The 23,122-nt window shown below is 40.4% G+C and overlaps 1 protein-coding gene across 1 annotated transcript in view; it reads left to right on the top strand.

Annotated features, from left to right (window-relative positions):
* Window positions 1-23,122, top strand: part of CFAP61 (cilia and flagella associated protein 61) — a 110,604-nt gene that overhangs the window by 2,040 nt on the left and 85,442 nt on the right. Inside the window, exons 2-10 of the mRNA XM_035101986.2 lie at window positions 3,351-3,513; window positions 3,600-3,750; window positions 8,788-8,864; window positions 10,599-10,666; window positions 13,155-13,281; window positions 14,388-14,520; window positions 16,686-16,836; window positions 19,530-19,585; window positions 22,225-22,314. Coding sequence (XP_034957877.2) covers window positions 3,359-3,513; window positions 3,600-3,750; window positions 8,788-8,864; window positions 10,599-10,666; window positions 13,155-13,281; window positions 14,388-14,520; window positions 16,686-16,836; window positions 19,530-19,585; window positions 22,225-22,314 — 1,008 coding nt within the window. The 5' untranslated portion in view covers window positions 3,351-3,358. The remainder of the gene's footprint in view (window positions 1-3,350; window positions 3,514-3,599; window positions 3,751-8,787; window positions 8,865-10,598; window positions 10,667-13,154; window positions 13,282-14,387; window positions 14,521-16,685; window positions 16,837-19,529; window positions 19,586-22,224; window positions 22,315-23,122) is intronic.

The following is a 23,122-nucleotide window of genomic DNA, read 5'->3' on the forward strand; positions in this document are numbered from 1 at the left end:
TCATGCCCGGAATGTCCTTTTATATGCGGATGATGCCGCTCTTTTAGCTATATCCCCCATTGGGCTGAGGAGAATGCTCCGAGCACTCTATGAATATGGGAATCAACACGAGCTTCAACTTAATTATGCCAAGACCAAGATTATGGTCTTCTCTGCCCTACCGAAACCCCATTTGTGGTCGATTAATGGTATTTCTCTGGAGCAGGTTAGCTGTTTCAAATATCTGGGCCAGGTAATCCGATCAAACAAGTCTTTTTTGGCACACAGAGATTATATTGCTACAAATGCATCCAAAGCAGCTATGCTGATTAGATCCTTATATGCCAAGAAACAGGCACAAACAGTGAAAGTGGCTTTGAGACTTTTCCAAATGAAAGTCCTCCCACTACTTTTGGTGGGCATTGCTTTGGGTTCACGCAGGGATTTTTTAGGACTGGAATCCATCCAATCGCAATTTCTTAGAGCCATCCTCAGGATTCTGTAGCGGGTGCGGCCATGCACTTAGAGGCTGGCTGCCAAGCTTTTCGGTACGTGGCCCTGAAAGTGAAGCTTTGGCTATGGCTTAAGCTATGCTTTAAACCCGTGGGTTTGGCCCCCTTGATATTGAGGGATGGTTTTCAATCATCCTGGGAAAGGGAGGTCTTAGATGAAGTACAGACTTGCGGACTGTCACACCTTTATTTGGAGTCTATGACATACAGTCAAGCTAGAGCTGTGATCTCTCAGAGATTGGGCAATACTGCTAGACAAGAGGACATGTTGTTGTTGTTGTTTAGTCGTTTAGTCGTGTCCGACTCTTCGTGACCCCATGGACCATAGCACGCCAGGCACTCCTGTCTTGCACTGCCTCCCGCAGTTTGGTCAAACTCATGTTGGTAGCTTCGAGAACACTGTCCAACCATCTCGTCCTCTGTCGTCCCCTTCTCCTAGTGCCCTCAATCTTTCCCAACATCAGGGTCTTTTCCAAGGATTCTTCTCTTCTCATGAGGTGGCCAAAGTATTGGAGCCTCAGCTTCACGATCTGTCCTTCCAGGGAGCACTCAGGGCTGATTTCCTTAAGAATGGATAGGTTTGATCTTCTTGCAGTCCATGGGACTCTCAAGAGTCTCCTCCAGCACCATAATTCAAAAGCATCAATTCTTCGGCGATCAGCCTTCTTTATGGTCCAGCTCTCACTTCCATACATCACTCCATGGACAAAGACAACAGACAAGAGGACATAGCCTGCGTGAAACCAGGGATGTTCCTGGGGGAGCAGATCTATCAGGTTACACCAGCCCCTTTTCTCACGGTAATCCACTATGTGGAATACTGCAGACTCCTCACTGCAGCCAGACTGAACGTCCTCGAATCTGTGGTATTATGGGGAAGGTACAGGGGAGTTCCATACGATCAGAGAACTTGCCATTGTGCCTTGGGTGAGGTAGAGTCCACCGAACATATCCTCCTGAGTTGCCCTTTCTATGTAGATTTAAGACAATGTCTCATAGCCCCATGCCTATCTCAGCTTAGCTGTCTATCCAGAGAAAGTCAGGTTGTACATTTGTTGAATAATCCCACTGGGAAAAGAGCTTTCTTGGTGGCCAAATTTCTCTTCCTAGCTCTCAAGCGTCGTAAGAGTAAAATAGACTGCATTGATGCGGGTCTATCTGTATAGCCTTTATTAGTGCTGCCCATGTTTTATTTTAGTTTTTAGATGTCTTAGATGTTTTAACTTTGTACTGAGAAATGTATCTTTTCTGACTGACGGTCGAATAAAGAATGATGATGATGATCAGAATATAGGGATTTGTCATAGCATCAGAAATAACTGGGAAGTTCTGTCTCCAAGCAACAGAATAATAAGTAATAGAATAATTAGTCTAGGTTTGTTATAAGCCCTTGAATTTCATTGGTTTGCTAGTGTTCTCTGCTATGTTCTGGCTTCAGTCCAATGAAACATTGGTTTCTTTACCTCAGGCAGAAGTGACTGCTTATGATTGAAAAGCAGTTGCCAGCCAGTTTCTTGTTTTAGTTTCGCAGTAGTAACTGTAAACTCTGCTATGAAGTTCATTAGAGGAAAAGTGTTTATACTTTTACATCGTCCTAAGGATCTATTTTCCGTGTGCTGCTCTGCTTCGCCAGAAGTGGCTTTGTCATGCTGGCCACATGACCTGGAAGCTGTACGCCGGCTCCCTCGGCCAATAATGCGAGATTAGCGCCACAACCCCAGAGTCGGTCATGACTAGACCTAATGGTCAGGGGTCCCTTTACCTTTACCTAACACTCAGTAATACTCAATTATTATCAATGTCCTTCTCTATACCTGAATGTACTCGAGGCATGCCAGTTCTATGCACACTTCACTTCAAAATAATCTCCATTGAACACTGCCATTCCTAGAGCTCTGTAGTGGTGCTAAGGACAGTACATAACCTTACAAAACTAGGGATTCTGGAGGAGAAATTTGGTGGGATTCCTCTCCTGTCCTCTATTTCAGGTGAATTCACCTGATCCACACCACCTGGATAACAGACAGATCAGACAAATTCTTCATGGGAATCTACACACACCCTGAAGTTCTATGAGGTGCTCTGAGTGGAGTGCTCCCAAGACCATTTGTAGCTCTGTTTTCCACTCTTATCACAAGAACCTTGCTTCCTAGCTGCTCCAAGCAGCTTTTACCAAGATTATAAAAAATGTAAATGGCAGACTACGTTGTGAAAATGTAAGTGGGGGATGGGGGGATCTAGAGGTTTGTGTGATTTTTTTTTATTACCACACATTTATGCAGAAATGCGATGGAAGGGAATGAGGGGCTAACCATGCAAAAGGGAAACCGAACAGAATTAGACTGATCTGTCAATCTCAGTCATATTACTGGTTCCATATTTTTTGTTGGTGCTAGAAGAGGTTATTTCTCTGAGGTCTGTCACCTCAGTACTTCTTATCCTGATTCTGATTCTGAGTCTCACCCCAGACTGATCTGTCAATCTCTGTACAAAACGGTAACTCCCATTATTTAAATGTGACAGCTGACAAATACAAGAAGACTATGGTGGTGTTGTAGACCTGCTTTGTGAAAGCAGAGCAGTTATAGGAATATTGTAACATATATTAAGATGAAGCATAAATTACAAATTTCCCAATTCTAACCAAATAAACGTCAGTCTACAATTCTAAGTGAGCTTATTTCATTGTAAGTGTAGGTTTAATTCAAATACATCAGGGAAATATGACTAGTATCTGGCTGTTGAAATCATTTTATGTTTAAATTGTATGAATTCATTTTTGTGATTCTCAGTGATATGTTTTACTGTCAGTCATTTATTTGAAGAATAGGAAATATTTTCTTTTCTTTTTTGCTGCAGATTGCACAATGTCTTCACTGTCTCCTGCAACAGTATCATCTACACCATCTTCTGTCATATTCAGTGCTAGAAGAACAGAATCCCATGATATTCCTAATATTGTCCATCACATGAAATATAATACAGAAAGATTATTTGGCAGAATTAATGTCATCTATCTTTTGTGAGTAGCAGCACTGCAACCATTTATAGTGCATCTAATTTCCTGTTAGTTGTTTCGTTAACAAGAGTTAAATGTTTGTTTTACAGAGAAAAAGCCAATCTTGCGGTGACTTTAGTTAATCAGAAGAATGTAACTGTTGCTCATGCTGTCTTTCTGGACTATCCCAATTGGGATGTTGTTGATCAAGCCAATTGGGAACAGTACTTAGAACAAAATTATGTTCAAAACAAGTGTACGGTAAGGAACATTTCCCCCCCTTCAAAATGTTAATGATAAAGGTTTTACATATTGTGTGGGGTCATTGCAGAGAATAGACAAGGCCCACTTATACTGTGCACGCTTGAGCAAAGTAATTTTAATTGTCCTGTTCATGAAGGTAAATGTGGAAATGTACATAACACTAAGCCAAGCCACAGCTAATAATTAATGAGCAAGCGTGCTGCTCCACAGAGTGAAAATGCAGCCATTTCCCTCCTTTCCTGCTCCTGCTGTCCCCACAGTACATGGAGCTAAGCCATTATTTGGCTTAGCATTATGTGTGAATCGCAGTTTGTGGTTTGTCTTGTTCCAAGCAAACCGTAAGTAGTAAACACCAAATAAACTACAAGCCCAGATTCACACATAATGCTATGCATCACTTCTAATATCGTAGCAGCAGAACAGGGGATGAGTGAGGCAGTCTGGTTTTTGATCTCTATACCTGTACTGCTCATTTATGCTAAGCCATATTTTGGCTTAGTATTATGTGCAAACCAGGCCATTTTGCTTTGATTCGTTGCCTCTTTCCTGTGGATACCTGCTTGAATATATTGGAGAATAGCCACACTCCTCATAGGAAAGATGTACAGTACTGTATATTCCTGCGTATAAGACTACTTTTTAAAGCCAGGAAAATCTTCTCAAAAGTCGGGGGTCGTCTTATACGCCTGGTCGTCTTATACGCCAGAATACACGGTACTACAGTTTGAAGATAAGTGGAAATAAACATTTTCTTGATCATAGGCCAAAGGGGGTGGGATCGACAGAAGAGGCTTATTTTACACACCATCTCAAATCCTGTCTATTCTACTGATCATGTCAAAACCATCCTCCGTGCATGCTGGGCTCTAAATGGTAAAAGAATTTGGAAGGCTCCCTGAAGTAAATAGAAAAAGTTGTTGTTGTTGTTTAGTCGTGTCCGACTCTTGAGAGCCAGTGTGGTGTAGTGGTTAAGAGCGGTAGACTCGTAATCTGGGGAACCGGGTTCGCGTCTCCGCTCCTCCACATGCAGCTGCTGGGTGACCTTGGGCTAGTCACACTTCTTCAGCCCCACTAACCTCACATGGTGTATGTTGTGGGGGAGGAAGGGAAAGGAGATTGTTAGCTGCTTTGAGACTCCTTCGGGTAGTGATAAAGCGGGATATCAAATCCAAACTCCTCTTCTTCGTGACCCCATGGACCAGAGCACGCCAGGCACTCCTGTCTTCCACTGCCTCCTGCAGTTTGGTCAAACTCATGACTCATTTCCTTCAGAATGGATAGGTTGGATCTTCTTGCAGTCCATGGGACTCTCAAGAGTCTCCTCCAGCACCATAATTCAAAAGCATCAATTCTTCGGCGATCAGCTTTCTTTATGGTTCAGCTCTCACTTCCATACATCACTACTGGGAAAACCATAGCTTTAACTATACGGACGTTTGTTGGCAAGGTGATGTCTCTGCTTTTTAAGATGCTGTCTAGGTTTGTCATTGCTTTTCTCCAAAGAAGCAGCCGTCTTTTAATTTTGTGACTGCTGTCACCATCTGCAGTGATCAAGGAGCCCAAGAAAGTAAAATCTCTCACTGCCTCCATTTCTTCCCCTTATATTTGCCAGGAGGTGATGGGATCACCTCCTGGCAAATAGAGACTATCAAATGTAACTTTTGATGTAAATAGAGACTGTCAAATATAACTTTTCTTCATGCATTTTATATACTGTATCTCCTTTAGCAGCTACTTTTCCTAGAGTGTTGGTAGAGAGAGGAAGGTATAAGATAAGAAGAGAAAAACAACAAAAAGCCAAAGTAGGCAGCACCTGTATAATCTCCACTCAGCTTTCTTTGCCTGTTTGCAGGGAAACCTCCACAATTCTGAACAGAGCTGAATTTACACATTGATGTTACACTGTTCACATGAAACTGTTATCTAGCTAGCATGTGCTCCCTCCAGTTTAGCTGTTAGAAGCATATACATGTCTTCTAACATATATTCTCTCTGACACTATATATAGCCATCATAAGAGGAGCGGGTGGCGCTGTGGTCTCAACCACTGAGCCTCTTGGGCTTGCTGATCGGAAAGTCGTGACAGACTGAGCTCCCATTGCTCTGTCCCAGCTTCTGCCAACCTAGCAGTTCAAAAGCACACTAGTGCAAGTAGATAAATAGGTGGGAAGGTAAACTGTGTTTCCATGCGCTCTGGCACTCGTCATGGTGTCCCATTGTGCCAGAAGCGGTTTAGTCATGATGGCCGCATGACCTGGAAAACTCTCTGCAGACAAACGCCAGCTCCCTCAGCCTGAAAAGTGAGATGAGAACCGCAACCCAATAGTTGCCTCTGACTGGACTTAACTGTCCAGGGGTCCTTTACCTTTTTTTAATAGACATTGTATATTCATAGTAAACTGCTATAGTGCTTCTGGTCTTGTTCTGATCTACCACTTACTCCACTGTCCTGCAACTTCCATAACTGAACTGAGTGTGCATGCTCTAGCTTATCTGATCATGGGCCCAGAACATGCTTCTTTTTTGCCAATTATTTTTATTGATTTTCTTAATTATTACAATCAAACTGAATTAATTTCATTTAATACAATTTCTTTAAAACTAGTTTCCTACTCTCGTTACATGTGTGTGTGTGTGTGTGTGTGTGTGTATGTATGTATGTCCAAGATGTATCCCCATTGCTGCTGCACTTCTCTCTTAGACTCTAACTGATATCACTTCACTTGCCATTGGAATCAATTCATTCAGCTGCCCCCTTTATCGCTTTATTGTAGAACATGCTCTTGATCTGGTCTTTCCTGCTGAGCACTATGTTACAGTGGTTATGTTCCTACCTGTTGGCTCACTACCAGAGAGCATTGAGGGACTTAATATGTTGGGGGGTGTTATTGGGTTGTTGTTGTTGTTGCTGTTGTTTTGATTATGTATTTTGTGGTTTGATATTCTGATTTTATTCTGTGAACTGCCCTGAGACCTGCAGGTATAGGGTGGTATATAAATTCAATAAAATAAATAAACTTCTGCTTGGGTCCTTGGAAGTTGTGGCTATGGACCCCCACAGGGTTCCATTCTGTCCCCATATCTATATGACACCATGGGGAGACATCATCTGGGGTTTTGGAGTATGGTGTCACCAATGTGTTGATGATACCTTGCTCGCTCTCTCCATTCCACCTGAATCAGAAGAGGCTGTGCAAGTGATGGGCCATTGTGTGTGGCATTGACAGTGATGGGCTAGTCTAATTAAACTGAAATTGAATCCCGACAAGACTGCTATACTGATTCTCTGGTTCCAAAATTAGGCAGATGGCCTCTTCTGGATAGGGTTGCACTCCCCTTGAAGGAATAGGGGCATATCTTCAGGGTACTCCTGAATTCTAAGTTCTCTCTAGAGGCCCAGGTGGTTTAGTGGTGAACACTGTCATAAACCCAGCTCTGGCTTGTTCACTATATGTTTCTGTACCAGGGCAGTTTATCTACACTGGCTCCCAGTACATTTCCGAGCACAATTCAAGCTGTTGGTGCTGACCATTAAAGGCCTAAATGGCCTTGGCACTGTATACCTGAAGGAGCGTCTCTCCACCCCAATTGTTCAGCCCAGACACTGAGATCAAGCTCACTGTGAGAAGTGAAGTTAGAAGGAAACAGGCAGACAACCTTCTTAGCATTGGTGCCCACCCTGTGGAACGTCCTCCCATCAGATGTCAAGGAGATGAATTTCTGTGAGCTGTTGGGCCAATTCAAGGTGTTGGTGCTGATGTACAAGCCCTGAAAAGCTTGGGGCCCAAGTACTTAAAGGGATACCTATGCCAATAGCTGCCAAACCAAGTTTTTGAGATCAGTGAGGGAGTCCCTGCCTTTAGATATGACCCATGGCATAGCCTTGTCGGTTGCAGTTGCTCATCTGGAACTCTCATTGGGGAAGGTGTTTGCCTCCCATGTTGGCATTTTTAGGCATCAGTACATCCCAGCTTTGGAGAATGGAACCCAATGGCTGAGGGAAGGGTTAAACTTTTGCCTGAAGCTTCTCTCTTAAAAATGTTTGCCACTGCTTTGAATATATAAAATAATGCAGCCCTGGAAATAGTATATTAGTCATTAAAGGTCTAGCTCCACGTTAACCGTAGCCCTAAATCCAGTATCTCTTTAGAGTATGAGCTGTCCTCAGTGGAATAGCAGCAGGGGTCAGCAACCTTTTTCAGCCGTGGGATACCTCTATCAGGAGTTCTGAGTTTATTATGGCAGTCCTGTGGAAATTTAATCTGTAGCTATTTACAGTGGTACCACAGGTTAAGTACTTAATTGGTTGTGGAAGTTTGTACTTAACCTGAAGCAAACTTTCGCATTGAAAGTAATGGAAAGTGGATTAATCCGTTCCAGACTATGAAAACACCCCCTAAAACAGCAATTTAACTCGAATTTTACTGACTAACGAGACCATTGATCCATAAAATGAAGGCAATAATCAATGTACTGTACTATAAAATAAATAAGACAGTATTGTAGATGAAAAAATATTAACATTTACAGTGGTACCTCGGGTTAAGTACTTAATTACTTAATTCGCACCCCAAAAAGTACTTAACCCGAGCAGCTATAGCACGCATGTGCAAAGCGCCGATAGAGTGCTTCTGCGCATGCGCACATGGCAGAACCCGGAAGTAAACACTTCCTGGTCCATGGAGTACTTAACCTGAAAGTACTCAACCTGAAGCGTACTTAACCCAATGTATGACTGTATCTGCAAACCTATATTCACTTGCTTGAGAGCAAGTTCTTTGGAATCAATGGGCATACTTCTGTGTAGACACTCATAGGATTGCACTGTTATCTCTGCTAATGAACATAATTGATACTATTGTGCTTTAAATAGATGTTTTTAAATGACTTAATTCTGTAGCTAACTAATTATGTGACTATTTTGTTGCAGCATTTTGTACACATATTTTGCAAGATCAGTCCCTAAGTTGCTATTTTGCAGTTTATTTGATTGAATGGAAGTTGTGCTGAATTGTTTGTTTCTTTCATTCACAGCCTTTAAATACACTATTTCTGCATCTTTTTGTGACGACAGATGACTATGCTGTTGAATGTTGCCATGAAATTATGACGTAAGTTGATTTATATAGTGAAGTCTGTGGAGGTCCTGGTTGGTGTTTTAATTAAATAATAATTAAAGTGCTTAAATCCCGTTTTAGCTGGTAGCATGTATGTACAAATATTCACCGGATTGCAGGCAATGCTGTTTTCAGTCTGTATTTTCAAGTTTTACTGTTACAAGGAGAGTCTTGGTTATGTAAATAGATAACTTCCACATTACCTATTTTAGTTCTCACAAGCATAACAACCTTCCTAGTGACAGACGAAAATATCTATGTGAATTAGCCATTGGTTCCAAGTATTTGCACAAACTTTGAGGTATTGATTCACATGCTGTGTGCGTGTGTCATAGAGACAGACAGAAAGAACGTTGAATTTTGTATGTGGTACTTGATCATGTGATATTTGATTTATTTTGTCTTTTGCTTAGCTAGCCAGTTTTTGTGCAGATTGAACAGAAATTACAAGAAAAATACAGTCTGAATTTTCCAAATAGAGGACAAAATCAGACTTATTTATGAAAAATAACATGTTAGGTTAGCTTTGGAAACATTTATTAGAATGAAAATATATAAATGTTTACTGTGCTTCATCATGTAGTACAGCTTGCAGTTAATTCTTTCAATCCCTTATCAAGTATACTGACTCAGTCTTTAATAGGATGAAGCAGAAAAAGTACCACTTTTTTCAGTAGGCTGTGGGTCAGTTTCCTATGGAATATTAAAAGTGTGTTTGGTAGAACTCATTGATCCAGTTAGATAACCTTGGCCTGAAATCAGGATAAGGCTGAATTACATAATACCTCTTCTGCTTCCTATAGCTCATACCTCAGTTTAATAAGAAACCTGCAGATTTAACCTGAATGATTAAGCATAATTTATTTGCTTCAGCCTGAGATCAGGTTGGTTTTCTGCAAGCTCTCATTTAGCCTTAAAATAAATTGTCTCTGGAATTTCCCCATCATTTTATGTGGTACAGCTTCTCCTTTTGTAAAAATGCCTTCCTGTTTTACTATATCTTATTGCCCATCTTATTTAACAGAGAAAATAAGTGGTTAAACCACTGAGCCTAGGGCTTGCTGATCAGAAGGTCGGCGGTTCGAATCCCTGTGACGGGGTGAGCTCCCGTTGCTTGGTCCCAGCTCCTGCCAACCTAGCAGTTCGAAAGCACGTCAAAATGCAAGTAGATAAATAGGAACCGCTACAGCGGGAAGGTAAACGGCGTTTCCATATGCTGCTCTGGTTTGCCAGAAGCGGCTTTGTCATGCTGGCCACATGACCTGGAAGCTACCCTGTTTCTCATATTTTAAGACATACCCATAAAATAAGCCATAGCAGGATTTTAAGCATTCAAGGAATATAAGCCATACCCCGAAAATGAGACATAGTGATAGGCGCAGCAGCAATGCCAGCCGTGGCAGGAGGAGGAGGAAAAAAATAAGACATCCCTTGAAAATAAGCCATAGTGGTTTTTTTTGAGGAAAAAATAAATATAAGACATGTCTTATAATATGAGAAACACGGTATACGCCGGCTCCCTCGGCCAATAATGCGAGATGAGCGCGCAACCCCAGAGTCGGTCACGACTGGACCTAATGGTCAGGGGTCCCTTTACCTTTACCTTTATTGCCCATCTTATTTAACAGAGAAATTTCAAACACAATAACCAATATTTGAGTGCAAAATAAATGTTTTTCAGAGCTAAAACAAAAGCTATTACTATATATAATTCTCTTTTTTATTCAGGACTGTTTTTAAAACTATCCCCGAGCTGCATTTCATACTTCTCTTTGTACCATATGAGGAGGATTTAGGTAAGACATGTTGAAGTCCTAAAACATTTAGGGAGCTGGTGGTATGGTTTCTCTTGAATACGGTAGTTGTGCTTCAAGCAGAGGTGTAGTTTTTTGCCAGATCACCTAAGGCCTAAACTGCATATAATGTTGTTATTTTCCCAAACATGTTTCTCACCCCCAAGGGACAGCATCTATGGGAGGGATGGTCGGCTGGGGGAGGGGACTTCTTAATCTTTTTCCAACCTCTTGTTCATTTAGTAAAAATTAAAATTAAACCATCCCCCGGTTTTTCTGAGGGGAGGAAAAAATATGATGATCAATGGATCCATTATTAAAATGAAATAAAATGATACATATCAACAAGTAACTTGTAGTTGGCCTTCAAACTGCATAAGTGTGCACAGCTTGCATTTGTAATAAATAAAGATTTTTTTAAAAAAATTAAAAAGTGTGCATTGTTTTTTTATTTTTACAATTTTACTTCCCTAAAAGTCCTGTAATATGGGCTCCTCCAGTACACTCCTGGATGTAATGCAAAAGCTCACCAGCAAACCCATGTTCCTGTGCCTTAGATGGCTCTCAATATTGGTACAAGAGGAAGCAAATAGTGTGTCTTACTATCCTAGTTCTTCAGCTTGAACTCCAGATCCTATATTTTACTTGGTACCAATATAAACAATTATGGAAAACTACTTGTCAATAGCTCACTGGAAGGACAGATCGTGAAGCTGAGGCTCCAATACTTTGGCCACCTCATGAGAAAAGAAGACTCCCTGGAAAAGACCCTGATGCACAAGGAGAAGGAGACGACAGAGGATGAGATGGTTGGACAGTGTTCTCGAAGCTACCAACATGAGTCTGACCAAACTGCAGGAGGCAGTGGAAGACAGGAGTGCCTGGAGTGCTCTGGTCCAGCTATAAGAAGCTGGTGATCTGAGCCACAGTCAGCTCCAGGTCTTGTTCTTGCTGACTGTATAGAGCTTCTCCATCTTTTGCTGCAGAGAATATAATCAATCTGATTTTGATGCTGCCCATCTGGTGATGTCCATGTGTAGAGTCATCTTTTGTGTTTTTGGAAAAGAGTGTTTGTGATGACCAGCTTGTTCTCTTGACAGAACTCTATTAGCCTTTGCCCTGCTTCGTTTTGAACGCCAAGGCCAAACTTGCCATTACTTTAGCATTCCAATCCCCCATAAGGAGAAGAACATCCTTCTTTGGTGTCATTTCTAGAAGGTGTTGTAAGTCTTCATAGAATTGGTCAATTTCACTTTCTTCAGCACCGGTAGTTGGTGCATAAACTTGGATTACTGTGATGTTTAAAGGTCTGCCTTGGATTCTTATCGAGATCATTCTATCATTTTTGAGATTGCATCCCATTACAGCTTTAGCCACTCTTTTGTTGACTATGAGGGCCACTCCATTTCTTCTATGGGATTCTTGCCCACAGTAGTAGATATGATGGTCATCCAAACTGAATTCGCCCATTCCCATCCATTTTAGTTCACTGATGCCCAGGATGTCAATATTTATTCTTGCCATCTCATTTTTGACCACCTCCAGCTTACCATGGTTCATGGTTCTTACATTCCAGATTCCTATGCAATATTTTTCTTTACAGCATTGGACTTTCCTTTCGCTTCCAGGCATATCCGCAACTGAGCGACCTTTCGGCTTTGGCCTAGCCACTTCATCAGCTCTGAATCTACTTGTACTTGTCCTCCGCTCTTCCTCAGTAGCATGTTGGACTCCTTCCGACCTGAGGGGCTCATCTTCCAGCGTCATAACTTTTATATGCCTGTTGTCTTTGCCCATGGAGTTTTCTTGGCAGGGATACTGGAGTAGCTTGCCAGTTCCTTCTCCAGGTGGATCACGTTTAGTCAAAACTCTCAACTATGACCTGTCCATCTTGGGTGGCCCTGCATGGCATAGCTCATAGCTTCTCTGAGTTATTCAAGCCTCTTCGCCACGACAAGGCATTGATCCATGAAGGAGCTATACTGGATAATACCTGCCAAAAGTTGAGAAAAACAATGAACTAGTAAAATATTTTATATTAAGAGCATTTGGAAAATATACCATGATTAAATGACAACAGCAGGTCTAGCATATACTAGATATGGAAACACCTGTGTGCTGATTAAGACAAGTCAAAATTTATAGAATTCTTCTGTCCTCTCTGACATCAACATTTAATATAAAAGTATTGGCTTGGGTTTGAGCTCATCTTTTGTTCAAAAGCTCTTGGTAGTTATTCATTTTATACTGAATGAATAAAAAAGTATAATGAGGAAAAACTGAGACACTAACAAGAATCATCCAGCCTATCTTGGTTCATAACCCTTATTTCACTTTAGGTATGTGATGTCTCTCTTTATTAAAAATGTTCAACTAACAGCAAGATTTGTACCAGAAACCAAAAACATTGCTTACTGAAGCATGTTTACTAGTGGCTGAAGATATTTAGTGCAAATCATGAATCATTTTCAGAATATTTTATTGTCTTCAGGCAAAGACTTAGCACCTGCTTTTTCACCAGTGGAGAGCATAGCAGGTTCAACGTGGGATTCCGACTGTAATCTATATGTGACACACAGGCACCAATATTGTCCCCAGCTGTATGTCCGCTGTGCCAGGTAACAGTTATACATTATTGTGTGATTTTTGTGATAGTTACCTACCTGCTCCCTTTTTCATTTGTAGCCTCACAAATTCTAAGTCAGTCATTTTCATATCTACCTTTCGTTCCTTTCCAAGTTTTAGCTTGGTCAATAATTTATATGGTTATGAGTTGGCTAATTATCTGTTCTATTCATGACGTATTTCCCTATGTTTAAATACTATGTGGAATATTTTTCTATATTGCAAAGAAATTCTGTATTACATAAGCAAAGAAAGCAGTGATATTTCAGAGTTCTCATTCTCCAGCAATTTCTAAATGCTGGAACTTCCTGTGGCCTAGTTCTCACTTGGGCAGTCTTTTTGTGTCTGAGCTCCAGCACTTTATTCTTCAGATGAGGGTGCACATGACTGAATGTTCTACCACATAAAAAAAACACCCTTCTATATGTATAAAACTAAGTGTGAGGGAGAATCATTCTAGTTTCTAGTGTTTTTAGCTGGTTGCTTTTGTATGGAGGAACAGGGTCAATTGAACTCCCACCTGCCATTTGAAGTATACTGTCCTGGTTCATCTGATATGGTAAGCCAACCTATGGCTTATAGGGAGCACAAAATATGCAGGCTGCTGGCTCACAGTTGCTTTGCTCCTCGCTGGTTCTTTTTGTTCCCACACTGCACTGAACTAAGCCAAGGTTTTTCTTGTGAACCAGTCCGCTTAAAATCACTGACCACTGGTCCTGTTAGCTAGGGATAATGGGAGTTGTAGTCCCAAAACATCTGGAGGGCTGAGTTTGCCTATGCCTGGTTTTTTGGTTGTTTTTTTGTTGTTTTTTAATGCTGCAGTGCTGAAACGCAAACTGAAATTTGTTGGTATGTGGTAAGCTTTGGCTCAAATGAAGTCATTCTGCTGGATGCAAGGGCCATTTCACAAGTGCACTGAAATATCAAATTAACTGGAATATATTTCAAGGTCATCTACTCTCATCCTGGTTTTAAGAAGATCCTCTGTACATTGGACATCTTACACATGATTTATTTATTTATTTTGCAAACTTTGTCTTCTGCAAAGTAAAATGTAGATTGTTTCCAGACATTCTTAAACAAGTCATCTCATCTGTAGAGTGGAAGACCATGATGATCTCACCCCTATCTTTGCACGCCACAATGATACCCTGAGAAAAACCTATGGAGATTACTTCCTTGCTGAACTGATAGAAGCACAAGATGAAGAAAATCGTGCTGTAGTTTGTGAGGTGAGTCATAATCTTATTACAAAATAACTGCTGGTCTACTGCTTTTTGCCTTTTTGATGGTTACTGTATGTGCCAATATGTACCTACTGTATGTGCCAATATCTCAGGTATTTGGATTAATTTCCAAATACCTGAGAAAACAATAGGGGTCCCTTTACCTTTACCTTTAAGGATCTAGTACTTCCAGGGGGAAAGGGACTTCCCTCTTGGTGAATCATCTTCAGGGCTTTGCCTGCTGCTCTTGAATCAATGCAGCAATTAATTATCAGTAAGTAAAGAATTAAGGAAATGGCAGAGTATAGCTGTGAAACTTTTTGCAAGCAAAAATAAAATACTAGCCAGTGGTATGTCAATTTTAGTCATACATTGTGTATCTATCCATTTATCTGTTTTTAAGGGAGTTGCATCACCATGTGTTCAAGTGTTAAGAGTTCATAGCCCTATTTATTTTTGAGTGCAAAGAAGGTTCATCGGTCTCAATGTTGAAAAACTCCTTAGTTTTAATGACACCAGTGTAGCTTGCTTACAGCTTGATTTCAATTAATCATTTAGCAGAGTAAAACACTTGTTCAAAGCTTATCTTATAAATATTGCATCCTTGTCTGGCAATTACCAATACAAAGCCAAGAAAATCCTTCAGAGGTTCATCAGTGCTGCTCCAGCTTGGAAAAGCACTGCCATGTGGGCCAAGACAGAAGTCAGTTTGCCCTCCAAAGAATGAAGCTGGCAGGTTCTTTCACATATGGCAGATGGATTGTTTAATCAGCTTCAGCTGAGCCTTGGGCCTAAAATTACATTGGAGCCAAGCAACTGCAGGGCTCCAGCTTTGTTCAGCTAAGCAAACAAATCATCAAGGGGGGAAGGGGAACTATATGTGTTTTTATTTTTATTGAAGTGTTGATGCCAGCTGTGTCAATTCAGTCCTTTAGAAAAATATTGGTTTAGGACCTAGACGAAAAGTTGAACCACTTGGAGAGCTATTTTTGTCTAATACTCTTGGTCAAACAATTGCATGATGCTAAATGACAGGGCCTTTTTCCTTGGTGCTATGACTTCTGTGGGTAACAAAGGGCCAAACAAGATGTAGCACTAAACACGAAGTCACACTAGTTAAGGCAGGCAGCCCTGCTTTTCATTGGAAACACAGAATACAGAGAAGGGGAGTTTACTCTCTTTCTTCCCAGGTGCAGTGCCAATGAAAATTGTCCCATTGAAAATTAGTCCTGGGAGAGAAAGGTGAGGGATGGTTCCCCACACTTGCTCTAAAGTTTAATTTTACAAATTTTGACTGGGAAGATCCTAAGCATATTTATCAAGGAGATCTTCTGAATAAACATGCTTAGGATTCATCCAAGTATCTTTTTTTGTTTGTATTTTTTAATTTCCCAAGTTCTTATTAACCATGTTTCTGTTGTAATGGGATCTTTTTCAGTCTTGACAAATGGCCATTCAGTAAACTGTTATTAAATAGATTGTAATTTCTACCGCTTTGAGGTGTCCATAAAATACAATCAGGAGGTCTTTGGGCATTTCCTATCCAGGAGTATTTATTTCTGCCAAGACCGTTGGAGAGAGAGGTTTGGAAGAGAGATTCTTTACTCTCACATAGCAGGGTTAGCACAGTGGCAGTTCCAAGCACATTAAAACATGATTAATTCATATCTGTCCTCAGCTACTTTTAAGCAAACATTCCCCATGAAAATAATATTCTAATTTCAATGATTTCACATTGCATTTGGCATTGCATATTAACAAATACACTTCTCTAATAAATTCTATATTATAATACATTGCTCGGTTTGCTGTTAAAATTTCACCACAATAAATAGATATTTCTTGTAAATATTTCTATTTAAGATATTCTCTGCCAGACATGCTTTAGCTGTGTTATATGAGAGAGCATTCTTTAGGGCACATTGAATTAGATTGGCCAATGGTTTCCCTCGGTGCTTTTTTTCCTAAAAAAAAGTTAGGGGTACTCTCATTTTCCTACTTATATTGAAATACTGCCCCTCAATGAGGCCAAACGTAGATCCATAAAATGTTTAGGGTTATGCATACCATACCCCTGTATCCCCCCAAGAAAAAAGCACTAGTGTTCCTTCTTAGCTTTTGAAATACTTTTTTAAAAAAAGATTGACATCTGTTCAATTATCATGTTTCAGGATGATGGCAAAGCAGTGGGCTTCATGAGTATATGCTCTGAAGTGAGTATACAGTTGCTTCATGACTGTTTTGACTTGGGTCCCTTCCACGGACTATGTAAACCACACCCAGATGACATTCTTAAGCCACCACGGAAGCCAAGTGAGACAGGTAAAAATGCAATGCTTTGTACAGTTTAATTAACTGCATTGGTTTAAATATTGTTAAACCCTCAGATGAGAGACAAGGGAAGTAGGTGGTATTTACGGTATATGAGAAACTCATTTTTGTAGTAGATTTCCCCCTCTTTTCTTGTTCAGAGAAGAAAGGAAATAGGTGAAATTGCCCAGTCTGTTAGGTTAGAGAAAGTGGTTTCTATACCTAGCCCCCAGGTGAGAGTCTGCTATTACAGATAGAATCCTACCCCTCTCCACTGCTGTCTCCAATGAGAAACAAGGGGGAGTACTTAGTATGAATGTTTTCCATGGGCGTTAGAATGTCACAAGGGTTAATATCTTCACCAAAGTCCGAGGCAAAAAATATTCAAACTTAGTGAGTTTGAACGTTGTTAACTTGTAACTGAAAGATAATGACATGCATGAGCCTGGGGAAAATGCATTATCAGTAGGGGCTTTAACTGAGCTCTTGCAAGTAAATGTACTGCTTCCAAAACCTGCTTTTTGTGGTTACGGTATTGTGTGTAACTTTGAAATGTGTTTAAATTAACCCATGTAAAAATTTACACCAGCAGGGGATGCTACCATTATGTTTTGCGCTTGGTTTGACAAATGCTGTTTCATAAGTTTGCTTTTACAAATAATTATGTTTTCATGCAGCTTTAATAAATAAGGGTTTTGAGCTGATTAGGTTGAAAATGATTGTATATTTTCTCTCTCTGAAAATGTAATAATAAAAAACATTTTTTAAGCCATCTTGATATAAGTGGTATATTTCACAATAATTATAGTAATTTGGTTGTTGCTGTATCTGGAATTAGAAATTAGTACCGTAGTTACAGCATTTCTAACAGAGGATGAATTATTCTGTTGTAGGTTTCACATTGAATTGACTTTTTCAGCCAACCTGGTGATTTTCACCTCCAGTATTAATTCATCTCTTCCTATTACATTGTTTAAGGACTTTTTAAAAATTATAGTTAAAATAAAGGTTATGGTCCGCCAATATTTATTCTTGGCATATCTAAATCACAGTAATAATGCAGTAATTAAACTGATGCTGGTGAATTATAAGCATCTTTAAAGGAAGTTCTGAAGCTCTAATTAATTTGCATGTAAAATGTATCCCTATTAGATTAAAAAATATTTTTTGGCAGTTAAGTATGCTAATTACTTGTTCACCCAAAATAGTTAGAATATGTTGTGCTGAGAGCATCCTTAATTATTCCATGTGGGGTAAGCTTGTTTTTTTACTGTTAGTGTTTTTCATTATCTGTTCATGTTTCCAACCCCTAAGACTGCAGTTGAAACCACATTTACTTGAGAATAAGCCTCATTGAATTCAATAGGACTTGCTTTTGAATTCTTGCAGCCTAAGTGTGTAGGATATGAGGTTTATGAACATACCCTTTAATTCTCTACCTTGGGAAGGATTTACTCTGGCCCTCATATGTTGTGAATTTGCTGTCATTTTGCTTTGCTTACAAATTTCTCTGTGTCACTTAAATGATCTGTACAGTATTTTGTTTTAAGATGTTCACAGCTTTGAGGCATTTGTGGTTTAAAAGCAATATATAAATAAATGCGAATAATGTATCATAACAGTATCTTACTTGTGCAGGCAATCTTAGTTGTGCAGGCAATAACAGACTCTCAAGTCCCATTAGTTTTTCTGGAATGTACATGTATTATTCCCAGATGTCCGTTTGGGAAACCAATGAAGAAATTTATTGCAGTATCAGTCAAGGCAGTCAAGGAGATCCAAAATAGCAAATACTCTTCAATCACCAAATCTTCACTACAAAATAAAGAAATTCCTTCCAATAGCACCTTAGAGACCAACTAAGTTTGTCATTGGTATGAGCTTTCATGTGCATGCACAAGAAAGCTCATACCAATGACAAACTTAGTTGGTCTCTAAGGTGCCACTGGAAGGAATTTTTTTATTTTGTTTCGACTTGCGTCAGACCAACACGGCTACCTACCTGTAACCAAATCTTCACTATTTCTCTATATCCTTCACATTATGCCAAACTAAATGTGAAAGTACACTCAAATGCATGAAAAGGAGTGAGTTCGGCCCCTCCCCTTTAAAAAAAGAAATTCAAATTTGGGAAACCAGAGCCAAACATATAACAGGAAAAGAAGAACCTCAGCGGTAAGAAGTTTTAAGGAAGTATGTAATGGAAGAATTGATTATACCATTTTGAATGTACCAAGGGCAGCAGAGAAATAAAGAAAGCAAGATGGAACAAGGAGAATAGCAAATACATTTGTATTTTGTTCAGTGCTTAAAGCAACAGGAACTTTTTAATGCAAAAATTGGCAACATTGCTTTTAAAGCAGCAGTTTCAGCATCTAATGAGGGATACTAAAAAAAATTAAGGTAATTTTTTTTTAGTATCCTTGCCTAAAACTAGGGAGGCTTGCAACTCCCATCATCCTTAGCCATGGGCCATGCTGGCTGAGGCTGATGGGAGTTGGAGTCCAGCAGCATTTGGAGGGTCATGGGTTCCCCATTCCTGCTGCCCAAAATTGAATAAATGTTTAGCACAGAATATAAAAACTCAGAACACAATCCTGTAAGAGAAAGGACTTCATGTTGCTTTCCATTTCATTATTGATCCTGTTATTAATCTCTTAATTTTTTTTCTTTTTATTCTCTCTTCACTTCTCACCTCCATCCAGCTGATGAAACTGGTGTAACAAGTCAAAAAGAAGAAATACCAGATACGGAGAGTGAGGTAAATATCACAAAGAATTCATTACACTGAAAACAAAACGATTGAACAGATGGTGACTTTAAAAATCGCATGGCATGGTATAAGTGATGTCTCACAGCGTTTGGAAATGAATGGTGGAAATACACGTTTTTAAAAAGTGTATTGTTAACAATATATAAATGTATAACATTCAGAGAAACGATCATTCATTCATTCATTCATTCAATTTATACGTACTATACCTGGAGGTCTCAGGGCAGTTCACATGCAATGAACTGACAATATACACTAAGTACAAACAAAACACGGTCTCTTTTGAGTCCATTTGTACTTCAGAAGAGTGAACTAGTTGCATGCTTTTCTTCCTCACTGATATGAGTGGGACATAAATGTAAGTCTAGTTTGTGCCCACTTTTAGCTCTGTGATTCAGAAAGAGAAGCATATTTTCCATGATAATATGCAGAGTAAGGCACCCAGCTGCCTGAGCCTCCCAAGATCCTTGGTCCCTTAAAAAGACTGAAGGAAACCAAAAAGCAATGAAGATAGCATGAGAAACCTGGGGGAGACCAGGGCAGGCAGGGTGTGGCTAATATGAGGGGAAAGTATTTCTCCGTCAGGCAAACACAGGGTTGGAGCAGGCTTGAAGAGGAATGGCGTGGAGCTAGGGATGGGGCTTGTTGGAAGTTGAAAGTCTTCAACAGATGTCAAAAAGACAGCAGAAATTGTGCCTGTCTTATATGTAGAGTGGGACCTCGACTTACGAAGTACTCGACATCCAACGTTTTCGACTGGCGAGCACAAAAAGTGGCTGCACGTTTACGATTTTTTTCGGCATCCGAACGGAAAACCCATTCGCAGCTAGATGCAGTTTCCTCAACTTACGAATTTTTAGATGCGGTTTCCTCGACTTTTCCATTTCCAATGCATTCCTATGGGAAACCGCTTTTCCTTTGGGAAACTCAACATGAAGTTTTCGACCTACGAGTGTGCATTCGGAATGGATTAAATTCATAAGTCGAGGTCCCACTGTAATAGGACAGAGTTCTAAAGGTAGCACCACTACTCTGTCCAGGTTCCTACAGCATGCGGAATGCACCCACAGATAGGGTGGTACCTGCAAGATGCCCTCTCCTGCAAAGCACAGTGATCAGTTGGGTGTATAAGGGATGAGACAATCTTTTAGGTGTCCTGGTCACAAGTCTTATAGGGCTTTATGCACCAGCCCCAGTAGCTAATTTGCAGCCAGTGCAATTATTTTAGCTCTTGTGTAATACAGTGGAACATCGGTTTATGAACACCTCGGTTTACGAATTTTCGGTTTATGAACGCCACGGACCCATCTGGAACGGATTAATTCATTTTTCATTACTTTCAAGTTTATGAACGCTTCAGTTTATGAACAGACTTCCGGAACCAATTACACCCATGCTTCAGTTTATGAACGCTTCAGTTTAAGTACTCCGCGGACCCGTCTGGAACGGATTAATCCACTTTCCATTACTTTCAATGGGAAAGTACGCTTCAGTTTATGAACGCTTACTCCGCGGACCGTCTGGAATGGATTAATTCACTTTCCATTACTTTCAATGGGAAAGTTCGCTTCAGTTTATGAACGCTTCAGTTTATGAACAGACTTCCGGAACCAATTGTGTTCATAAACCGAGGTACCACTGTATAGTGATATTCTTCCGCAGGGAGCCACAGCATTTTGCACTAGTTACAGCTTCCAGGGCAGTTTCAAGGGCAGCCCCACGTGGAAAACATTGCCGCAATGCAGTCTGTAGGTTACCAGCACATGGATGGTAGTGGTTAGGCTATGCTGCTCCAGAAATGGCCACAGTTGTCCTACTAGCCAAAGTTGGTGAAAGCCTCTCCCACCCATTGAGGTCACCTCTTGTGACAGAGATGATTCCAGAAGCACTTTCAGAGCACAAACTGCTCCTCTATTTATTATTTTTTATATTGATTGTATTTATATCGTACCTTTTTCTCCAAGGAGCTCAAGGTAGCATACATGACTGCCCCTCCTCAGCAAATCCCAATAACAATCTTGTGAGGTAGGTTAAGCTGAGAGGCAGTGACTGGCCCAAGGTGAGCTTCATAGCCAAGTGGGGTTTTGTACCCCGGTTTCCCATATCCTAGTTCACACACTTAGGATAACACTTCAAGCATCTGATCAAGTGGACTGTATTGTGATGAAAACTTGTTTCAGAATGAATGAATGAATGAATGAATGAATGAATGAATTTACTTTATTACGGTCACAGACCAGCATAAGCAAAACATCTAAATAAATAGCATAACAGTATCTCTAACTGGATTATTATTAAATTAATTGGGAACAAGAACCAAACATAGATTAAAACATATACATAGAATACTTGATTAAGCATAGATAATGGATGAATAAAAACCGATAAGGAAAATTTAAAGGAGATCAGTTTAAAAAGACCAGCTGTATGGGGTGGGGCTTCAGAAGTTTTATAATGACTTTGTTAGTCTTTAAGGTGCCACAAAACTCTTCATTGCTGCAAGAGACTAACATGGCTGTCCCTCTGGAAATTATTTAAAACATTGATACTGATTGTTCCACTATAAAGAGAGATGTACACATGGTGTTTAACAAAACATTTTTATTCTTTTATTTGTATTTCTCTAGAGAGGTAGCAGAATTGGGAGCTTCCTTTCTCAAGCTTCACATGCTAGTGCAAATGCTAGTAAAAGAGAAAGCATTCGTACAGTGTCAGAGGTAAGGCCCATTGAAATTAATAGTTTACAGCCTTAGTTATTTATATCTTGATAGTTTATTTTTTTAATGTTCTCACTTTCAGCTTGTCCTCACTCTCTTGCCCCGTTTTTTGCAACCAGCTTTCTTCTGGGGCGTAGGAAGGGGGGGCGGTCTGCCCCGGTTGTCATCCCTGAGGGGGGGGTGACAAAATCCTCCCGGGCGCGATCGCCACCACACCAGATCTCACCCCCGGACGCAATTGCCGCCGTGCCGGATCACCCCCCCCGGGCGCGATCGCCCTGCCCCCAGGGTGGATTGCCCCCGCCCCCAGGTGCATGGCATGTGCGCCTTTCCGGTTGCCCAAGCAGCTTGCTCCACCCCTGGCTGTCTTAAGTCTTCTGTCTCCTCCATCCCTCCACACCAATTCCCAGCATTCTCTTGTGTTTGGAACAACATACTGCTTTACATTTAAATTTAGTATATCAGTTCAATTCACTTGAGGTATATAGTACTTACATATTTTCACCTGTTGTAAGAAGTGTGATGAGAAACCCCAGCCTTCCTCTCAGTTCTTGCATGGTGGGCAAGAATTGTCATGGAAGTTGTGCAGCAATCCTCACCCCTTCCTAGCTCCAATGTTGAGAAGTCTAGGGTCTTGTTTGGCCTTGCACAGCTCAGTTACCTCTAGTACTTTTGGCCACACAGTAGCCAAATCACCAGGGGCCTTTGCCTTACGTACACTTGTTTTTGCATTTCTGTCACACTCTACTTAGTAATCTTCAAATTTCTGTATATCCAGTTACATCTTTCTGCTATTGGGAAAGCAGTC

Source organism: Zootoca vivipara, chromosome 8, assembly GCF_963506605.1.
Source record: "Zootoca vivipara chromosome 8, rZooViv1.1, whole genome shotgun sequence".
Classification (NCBI taxonomy): domain Eukaryota; kingdom Metazoa; phylum Chordata; class Lepidosauria; order Squamata; family Lacertidae; genus Zootoca; species Zootoca vivipara.